At 38.9% G+C, this 10,348-nt stretch overlaps 1 protein-coding gene across 4 annotated transcripts in view; it reads left to right on the top strand.

Annotated features, from left to right (window-relative positions):
* The window catches only part of tpd52 (tumor protein D52), a 207,150-nt gene that overhangs the window by 33,812 nt on the left and 162,990 nt on the right, over positions 1-10,348 (top strand). The window contains exon 1 of one of the 4 annotated variants that reach the window (XR_009514592.1): positions 8,389-8,580. The exons of 1 other annotated variant lie outside the window; for it this stretch is intronic. Coding sequence is in view for 2 of the 3 variants with exons in the window: in XM_059983513.1 (XP_059839496.1) it covers positions 8,472-8,580 (109 nt within the window). In the remaining variant the exon portion in view is untranslated. Of the gene's footprint in view, positions 1-8,388; positions 8,581-10,348 lie in introns of those variants that run through there. 2 more of the 4 variants (XM_059983513.1, XM_059983515.1) reach the window with 2 other exon arrangements.

Genomic DNA, 10,348 nt, shown 5'->3' with positions numbered 1-10,348 from the left:
CCCAAATGTACCACCACCCCTGGTAGCACATTTCCCATACTTATCACTGCTTAAAAATATACCTCTGACATTCTCCTCTTCCCTCTTCCCCCCCCCCCCCCTCCATTACTCCAATCATTTCAAAGTTCAAACTAAATTTGTTATCAAAGTGCGTATGTCACCATATAAAACCCTAAGATTGATTTTCTAGTGGACAAACTCAACAAATAATAACGATAATAGAATCTTACAAAAGACTGCACCAACTGGGCACATTGAATCAGTGTGCAAAAGACCACAAACTGTGAAAATACAAATTATTTCTGGGTTGTCCATGTTTTTCCTGAAATTTGACATGTACTTTCTGGTGTATTTATTATCAGCAACAGGCAATGTCTGAATCAGAATTGTAGTGGGAACTTCACAATACTGTAAAGTACAGGGGATTGCTTATGTAACTGGGAGGTGGTGGGGGGAGGAGGAGGTTTGCATTCCTGGAAAATGGTTTGTATTCTTCCCATAAATAGAGCCGCATGTGTTACATCAAGAAATGAAATTTGGAAAAACTTCTCAAATTCCATTAATGGATTTTATTCTGTGTATTATTTTTAGTCGTGATTTATGGATTCTGTAAGGGCAAATTTCCCTTGCTTAAGTGGCTGTATTACTGTACTGGCTTTGGACCCTGTTAAAGGAAAACCCAACAGTTGTCAGCTTTTTATGTCTTAACACCCATCTCCTATCCCCATTCTTTTGCCATGAGCCACTTGCCAGATGCTTGTTTTTCCCATCTCATTTTTCCCCAAGATCAAATTATTGTGATTTATATACACCTTGTGATGGAGTATTCTAATGTTTTCCTCCCATAATTAGTTGGGAAATGCTGAGTATGACAGCCCAGAACATCTGTAGTTTGTTTTGTTGGAGCAATGTGCGGTCAGTGTGGACATGGTGGAGGATTACAAATACCTGGGGATACGAATTGACAATAAACTGGACTGGTCAAAGAACACTGAGGCTGTCTACAAGAAGGGTCAGAACCATCTCTATTTCCTGAGGAGACTTGGGTCCTTTAATATCTGCTGGATGATGCTGAGGATGTTCTTCGAGGCTGTGGTGGCCAGTGCTATCATGTTTGCTGTTGTGTGCTGGGGCAGCAGGCTGAGGGTAGCAGACACCAACAGAATCAACAAACTCATTCGTAAGGCCAGTGATATTGTTGGGGTGGAACTGGACTCTCTGACGGTGGTGTCTGAAAAGAGGATGCTGTCCAAGTTGCATGCCATTTTGGACAATGACTCCCATCCACTCCATAATGTACTGGTTAGGCACAGGAGTACATTCCACCAGAGACTCATTCCACCAAGATGTAACACTGAGCATCATAGGAAGTCATTCCTGCCTGTGACCATCAAACTTTACAACTCCTCCCTCGGAGTGTCAGACACCCTGAGCCAATAGGCTGGTCCTGGACTTATTTCCACTTGGAATAATTTATTTATTATTTAATTATTTATGGTTTTATATTGCTATATTTCTACACTATTCTTGGTTGGTGCGGCTGTAATGAAGCCCAGTTTCCCTCGGGATCAATAAAGTATGTCTGTCTGTCAATGAATTGCCTACTGTGCATAGGCTTTGTGCTGGGCAGGTCATTCAGCTCTGAAATAGGGAATTTAGGGCTGTACCCTGGCCAGCATGAAGATTGGTAGTATCTGATTCTACAGTGTCTAACATGCATCTTGACTGCAGAAGCTCAAAGGCCAGAAGCCACTTAAGAATGGTGGCACTGTAGCGGTGTGCTACATGCAGCGCTAAAATAACGACACGGAGCCAGTAAATTGCAGTTAAAGAAAGATTTTATTCGAACTTCACAGCTTTGCTTTAAAGCCTCCCTGATCCCTCCCTCCCCGGGCGCGGATGCTGTAGGGGCATGGACTCACAATTGCCCGCAGGCTTTTCCCTTTGTTGGTGAAGCAGACCTGGCGCCCTTTTGGGACTGGCCTTTGTGCCGGCGCGCTGGCTATTTGTGAGCCGGTTCGAGTGCGCTAGGAAGTGGATCGCCACAGCACAATATAATTGGGTATTGGAACATGAGGTAATTTCTGAAATCTAAACAAGGATCAACAGAGCTGAGTTCAATTTAAGTTCATAATCCTGTTATTTGAACAGATTTAAGCACAAATAAAATATGTAATTGTGTTTTTTTTTAAGGTCAATAAGGTGAATAGTTGGGATGAAAGAATATTAAGGCTTGATTTGTAAAGGCTTTTGGATGTGAAACAATTGAAGGTTTGATTGAATTCTGTGGTAAAGATGTGTTGGAAGGTGGTAAATTTGGATCACAAGGTTGTTATGATTCGTTTTCATAACTTGTGTCTTTAAGCATTTTGTGTTGTCATTGAAGCTGAAGATAAATTTTGCAATGCACTGGTGAATGACATTGTGAGAAGGCCAGGGTTACAATTCAAGCTATTTCAAAGGTTATTTAGAAACCTATTTTTATCTCTTTTGTGCAAGAGGTTTCTAAATAACCTTTGAAATAGCTTGAATTGTCAGGATACAGCAAAAATAAGTGACATGGCAAATAATGTCACTTATTTTTGCTATATCCAGACAAAAGGAGTTGATTCCTACCTTTGTCTTGGTCTCCACAATGCTCCACCTGATCTCCACACATTTTTCTCGATGATATTACAGGATTTTCATTGTCAATGTTGGGGCTGCCAGAAACTATGAAAGCTCTACATGGAGATAGTTAACATGGTGGATAACCAAACAAAGGAAGTCCTTATGATTGCTGCTTCAATAGATAGCTTCTGCAATTTCAAAGTAAATTTATTAATTGAAGTATGTATGTCTTGCGAGCATACTCAGTAAATCCAATAACAATAATAGAATCAGTAAAAGAACAGCACCTGATGGGCAAAGAACGGAAACATTTTGTAAAATAAAAAATAAGACAGCAGTAATAAAGCAATAAATATCAAGAACATGAGAAAGATCTTTGATCTTTGAAACAAAGTTTCAATTTCTTAAATGAGCGGCTGTGGAGGCAAAGTCATTGGATGTATTTAAGACATAGATAGATAGATTCTTGATTAGCCTGGGCATCAAAGGGTATGGGGTGAAAGTGGGGAATGACTGGAGGAATTGGATCAGCCCATGATTGAATGGCAAAGTAGACTCAATGGGCCGAATGGCCTACTTCTGCTCCTATATCTTACGGTCTTATGAAAGATCTGATCCTTTATTCAAGGCATTAGCTAATCAAATTTCAAAGATGATAGTTGTGTGAATGTAATGGTCTTCTGCAAATATTTAATTTTTGTATTATTATTTAAAATTAGGCAGCCCTAAATTGAAACCTGTTTAATTTGACAGACTGTTCTGCATACCCATGGTAAACTGAACAAATATATAGTGTTTCCATGAATGAATAGAAACAATGGTCTTTTTGCTCAAGATATAACAAAGATTTCTGGAGCAATAATTGGAAATCTAAAATTCAAGTTGGTTAAGTGCTTTCCCAGCAATGTTGTTGATGTCCTGTGCTTTTGGGCAGATTGCTTGGTACAGTGTCTTGTAAAAGTATTCAGCCCTCGACCATTTGTTCACATAGATAAGTATTACAACACAGAATTTTGGTCAATTTAACTGAGAATTTTTATTTGTGAATCACTTCCCTCCCTTTCACAATGGAGCCAGAAAACAGGGAAAATTGTACAGCATGAAAGACTAAAAATTCAGAAACTGAAATGTCAGCATTTCAAAAGTATTCATCCCTCTTTGCTCAGTATAAAAAGTCCTACTTCAATATTTTAAGTTTAGAAAATTAGTGTAAAATATGAAAATGGTTAATGGGCTGAATGCTTTTGCAAGGCACTGTACATGTAGTCTGTATTTGTTTTGTTAATTTATCTTTGAAGTTTATTCTCTTCAGACTGGTAAGTTTTCTTAAGCAAAAAAAAATCTACAGATGCTGGAAATCCAGGCAACTCACGGAAAGTGCTGGAGGAACTCAGCAGGCCAGGCAGCATCTCTGGAAAAGAGTACAATTGATATTTTGGGCCGAGACCCTTCATTAGAACTGGAGAGGAAAAAAAAGAGTCAAAGTTAGAAGGGGGGGAGGAAGTAAAATATTCACATTTTGTTCTTGGCCTACAGAACATGTGTGGGAATACAGAGTGGCAGCAAATTTATGTATTTGCCATTCAGTAGTTTAGGGTGGGCAGAGATTGCCTCCATCAAAGACTGCCTCTTAATTCCTGAATGAGCTGCAGTTGAGAGTCTCAAATATTACTTTTTCACATAAGATGTCTGCATCATTCACGATACATTCAAAATCTCGAGTGAAAGTGGTGATGGAGCAAAGGATCTTAAGTTACTGAAAAGATATTAATTAGATTTGATCAAAGGTTCATTTTATTTTCAAAGTATATGTGCAGGATACAACTTTTGAGATTTGCCTTCTCCAGATAGCCATAAAATACAGAAAACCATAGAAGTAGATGAAAGAAAGACATCAATCTGCCCTGCATGGAAAGAAAATGAAACAAAAACTTGCATACCCCAACCCCCACCCCTCCCTCGCACATAAACTAATGGACCACCCAAAAGCCTTTACCTGCCAATCAGCAACAAGAAAGAATGGGAGAGAATACGAAACTAACATAGAATTGAAAGGGGCCAATATGAACTACAATAATAATCCATAAATCTTAGAATTTTGATAACATCCCCGAGAGCATCAAGCCTATCAGGCCTTCCAAGGGAAGCAACTTGAGTCCTTTGGCCTAAGTATCTTCAATATTTGGAACAGTGGGAACAGTGGGAGAACAGTGGGAGATGGAGAGTATGAGGTACTATATTTTGATTCACTATTATTGGAAGAACCTTAGATTATTGAGGAAGAGAGTCCTCCTGTACAGGTCAGTAAACATGGTAGATAAGTGAAGGAAGTACTGTATATAGGATGCCAGCCTTCATGAAATAGGTCATAGAATAATAAATCATAGATCAGGGTACTGTACTTGAGTAAGCAATTACTGGAGTATTATGTGCAAAGCTGATTGCCATAGTATAAGTCAAGTCACTTTTATTGTCATTTTGGCCGTAAGTGCTGGTACAGTACATAGTAAAAATGAGATTTTTTTTCAGGACCATGGTGTTACATGACACATTACAAAAACTAGACTGAGCTACATTTAAAAAAAACACAAGAAAAAAAACCGCTAGACTACAGACCTACCCAGGACTGCATAAAGTGCACAAAACTGTGCAGGAATTACAATAAATAGTAAACAAGACAATAGGGCAGTTTGATGTCAGTCCAGGATCTGGGCATTGAGGAGTCTGATAGCATGGGGGAAGAAACTGTTAAATAGTCTGGTGACTATGTAAGTGAAAGATGTGATTGCACCGGAAAAGGTACAAAGGAAGTTTACTAGAAAGTTGCTTGCGGTAGAAAGTTTTGGTTGTGAAGTAAGGCTAGATTTACCTCCATTCAGAGCCTCAAACAGACCTTCCAGTTGAGGAAACACTTCAACTGCTAATCTGGGGTCACTTATTGTATCTGGCGCTCCTGAGGCAGTTTACTCTACATTAGTGAGACCTGACATTGGGGCACTGCTTTGTTGAGCACCTTCTTTCCATCGGCCAAAAGATTTCCCTGTGGCCAACCATTTTACTTCCAATTCACATTCTCATTCTGACATGTTATTCCACGGCCTACTCCTCCTCCACAGTGAGACTATTCTCAGTTTGGAGGGAAAGCACTTCATTTTGTCTAGATAGCCTCCAACCTGAAGGCATGAATGTTGATTACTCCAACTTCTGGTAATTTTTTGCCACTCCCCCCCCCCCCCCCTTCAGTTTCTTATTCTGATCTGTACTGAAGAGGTTCCATGTTTAAATTTTCTTTTTGGATAGTTGCCTCCAACCCAGGCAACGCTCTACTGTGAGAACTTGGCAAGCTTTAAATAGAAATTGATCTGCTGGCCCTGTTTATCATGTGACCTGTGCATTTGCCCTGACCATATTAGACTTGTGACTGACATAAGTCATTGTAGGCACTCTAGCCTCTGAGCATGTTGCTTTGCAGAAAAAATTGGCAGAGGTTAACCCGTAATTGTAGTTTCCAACCAAGTAGGATAGGCTCAAGATGAAAGTGAAATGACTTTATTGCTTGCAGCCCCTGGTTCTCTCACTGTTGCCACAATCTACATTTGTCTCCTCCCTTTCACTTCAAAGTACTACTTTTGTCATTTTAAAAAAAAATGCGCACCTCTATCTTACTTCAAGGTTAAGTTGATTCAAGATCTTGTATGTTTAGATTATTATCTGTGCTCTCAAAGGTTCTATTTGATTGTTGTGGTGTAATTTCAGCTTGGTGCACTTGCCATTATGGCTCTCATTCTTTCCGACTTTCTAAATCTGATTCATAGTATTTTAATTATTTATCCCCATTCTAACCACTTTTAAATATGTAAAATGTAGTTGTTTCCTTTATCCATGCAAGGGCATTGTATATATTTTGCAGTGCAACCACCTCACAAGTAGAAACCCTTCCCTGACAGCATGAGGGAATGTGCAATGCAATTTGATCTTGGAGATCAGGAACATGAGCATGAAGTTGGATGATGCATGCACTCAGCATATAACAGCTTTAAAGGATATGGTGGAAAAGTGAATTATAAATTTGAGTTAACCACCTCTGGAGGTGATGTGTTGGCTAATTATTGTTTCAATTGCTGGTATATAGTTGCAATGTTTTACCTGAGCTACTTAGCAGATTTGAATTTTTTTATGCTGGTTTTAATTTGTCATGCTAGCCCATTTATTAGATACCATTCATGAAAGCAGCCTCTGTTGAAGACTTGGCAAACACAATCTGAAGCTGTCTGGGCAAGTATTTGAGGGTTTAATTTACATCTAAGGCCTAGGAACAAAATCAGTGGTTTTGAGTGATCTATATAAATTCATGTGACTTCTTGTTTCTGACAAGTTATTTGAACAGCCAATTGTATTCTTAAATTTGATTTTGTAAACATAAAAGTACTGTTTGTTCCTTGGATTACCATTCTTGGAATAAATCAGTTGTGCATGTTTGAAGTTCAACTCTGGCAAACTATGCTGTGTTACATGTGTTTCCTGAAACTTGAATTAAATTATCGAAGCATTTTTGTGCTGTATGATTCTTGACTGTCTGATGCTATGTCTGAGTTCCAAGCAAAAGAATTGGGCTGGTCGTACTGGATCCATCCCCTACCAGCTAGACAAATGTTTCTATCTGATTTAATGGCAATTTTTCAGTCTCCAAAGAGCTAAGTGTTTCCAATATCAAAATTCAAAGTATTCTGTGATTAATGAGCATTGATGGTTGATTAGATCAGAGAATTTTCATCTTGCTTTATCAAAGATTAACTGTGGTGGTTGGTCAGGGTGTGGCAGGCAACAAAAAACAAAGCAATTATAAAGAATAAAGAATTGTATATAAATATAATTAAAATACCAGCATGCCTTTACAGTATAAACAGCATTATAAAAAGTGGTTTCATTTGTCCACAGTGTAGTGATGGGGGTAATAAGTAGTGGGAGCAGGGGTTAAGTAGAACTGATCAGATTAACTGCCTGAGGGGAGGGAAGAAACTTCTAAAATGGGAAAAACAAGTTTTTGTTTTGATAGCCTTTATAGTACTTTGCAGAAGGAAGCTTTTGGAAAAGGCATTTTGCAGAGTGGGGACTTTTACAATGACTTTTACTGCCCAGTTCTTTGTCTTGGCCACATACAAGTCTTGTAGAGATGGTAGACGGCAGCCAATTACTTTTTCTGCTGACCTGACAGTTCATTGTAGTTTTTGTATATTGCGAGAGGATGCTGCACCAAGCCAGACAGATAGTTGTTGTGAGGATACTTTCTATGATGGCAGTGGAAAATTGCAATCATATGTTCAGGGAGGAATGGGATTTTACCAACTACTGCAAGAAATACATCCTCTGCTGGACCTTTCTGTTTATGAAGGAGATGTGGTTCCCCCACATGAATGCAATCCTGCAAAGTAATGATACCCAGGAACCTGAACGTTGAAATGGTGGAGAGAAGATGTACAACTCCAGGAGTTGATATGCCTATCTGTAGTTTTGAAGGTATTCAGCTGAAAGTTATTGTGGGTGTATCAGGACACTGGCTTGTTCACTTCCAAGTACAACTTGGATTTGTTGCCTCTGGTGATTATCCAATGACAGTGGTGTCATCCACAAACTTTATCAGTTTAATTGATGGATTACAATTACAATTCAGATCCTTTCCAATCCACAATTCTTCATGGGCTTAAGAACTATTTGCTGAAAAACATTTTGAAATAACATATTCCAAGTTTCTTCCTCCATTGATGAAGTTGGGTAGGAAATAGTCCAGTATTCTTGAACCATGACAACATTCCACCCCTTCAGTCCAATCTAATTGTTTATGTCTTAAGTTTAGAGTAGTTATGGAGAGGGACAAGGAACAAGCAAAGGTGAAGATATTCAACTGGAAGGCTAATTTCAATGAACTGAAAAGGGATCTGGCCCAGGTGGATTGGAAACGCAGATTGGCAGGTAAAATAGTAAATGAACAATGAGAAGCTTTAAGAGATCAGAGTTTGCGTGTAGCGTAGATGCACTTCAGTAAGGGGCTAAAGAAGGGACTCTTACGTTCAATAGATGTTTAAAGATGGGGATTGAAGTTAAATTGTTTTGTACTATAGCTAACAAAATACAGATTGCAGAGGAGAGAGGAAAAGGGAATAATGGCTTAAAAAAAATTGGAAAACATTTGGTAATGCCATCAAAAGAACCCAAAGATGCATAACAAGAAGAGGATGATGGAGTCATTAGGAGCCCAAAGGATCTTGTAAAAGGAGGCGCCATATCTGACATACTAAGTAACACTGGACAGCAAAGATTTTGCTTCCTGAATACTTTTGGGCATATCTTATGGATTTTGGACTGCTGATCATGAAAATCACCCTGGAATTTCCTTATCACCCACTATTTTTAAAAATTGTCTATACTTGTTATTTCAATTCATAATTCAAGACAATTAAAATGTTGCCCACAATGTAAGTTGAAAAGTTTTGTGTTGTCCAGGCATGCCTGGGCATGCTTATGCAGGATGAATGCTGCATAGTAGGACAGGTTTTTGAAAGGCTATAAGACAGTTATGCGCACACCTTTATACATTGCGTTTACATGTATTTAGGTGCGCATTCACGTTGATGTGCATGCTCTACACAGATAGCGTTATAACAAAGTAATCGTATTTTCAGGAGTATTTGTGATAGCAAAATAACCTCGCCAATGTTTCAACAGCCGTTTTACTTTCTGTTGTATTTGTGGCAAATGTATACTTAATTCTCAAAGATGGAGCATGACGGCTGTTATTAAGAAAGCCTATGAACTCTACTTTGAGTATAAAATTAGCAACCAAGACAGCCTGGGTTTCTTACATTTGTTGTGCAATATGTGCTGTCGATCTTGGAGCTTGGCTCGGAGATACTCGGAAGTCAATGTCGTTCCCTGTCTGGGTGATATGGCGAGAACAAGAAGGATCAAGTGACAGACTGCTTCTTTTGGCTGACCAGTGTGTCGGGTTTCTCTGCTAAAAAGAATTCCATTGAATACCCCAATTTCCCTTCAGCCATGCGACCTGTGCTGTGTGAAGCCACCAGAGACATGGAGTCTAGAGGAGGCAGACAAAACCATGATGCATATGACAGAAATGAAAATCTGGTACTGATACAGATTTTGAACCCTTTATTGAATGAGCCTCATATGATAACTTAATCTGAGTTAAATGATCTGGTCAGAGACTTGTATTTGTCAAAGGCTGAAGCAGAATTACTGGGTTCAAGTCTGCAAGGATAGAATCTGCTGACACCAGTCACAAACTTTTTTCCATGAATGATTTTGATAATTGAGACAGATATTTCTCAGACTAACAGATGCTAAAATGAAGGAATATGTTTTTGTTGGTCCCCAAATTAAATGGTTCATCAATGACAGGCATCTCAAAAAACTTCTTGTAAAACTGGAAAAAGAATTGCATAGAAGACATTCAAGGATGTTGTTGAAAATTTTCTAGGTAACTACAGAGCACCAAACTATGTGCAGCTGGTTGACAAAATGCAAAACCATGAAGTGTAACACATCAATCAAGATTCATTTTCTGCATTCCCATTTAGACTTCCCTGCAAGTCTTGGTGCTGTTAGTGACTAGCATGGTGAAAGGTTTCACCAGGATGTTGCGGCCATAGAGAAGCGATATCAGGGCAACTGGAATCCATCCATGCTGGCTGATTATTGTTGGACACTTAAGCAAGAAGCC

Source organism: Hypanus sabinus, chromosome 1 (assembly GCF_030144855.1).
Source record: "Hypanus sabinus isolate sHypSab1 chromosome 1, sHypSab1.hap1, whole genome shotgun sequence".
In the NCBI taxonomy this organism is placed as follows: Eukaryota; Metazoa; Chordata; class Chondrichthyes; order Myliobatiformes; family Dasyatidae; genus Hypanus; species Hypanus sabinus.
Note: the sequence above shows the minus strand (reverse complement) of the source record. Positions and strands in the feature narration are given on the sequence as shown.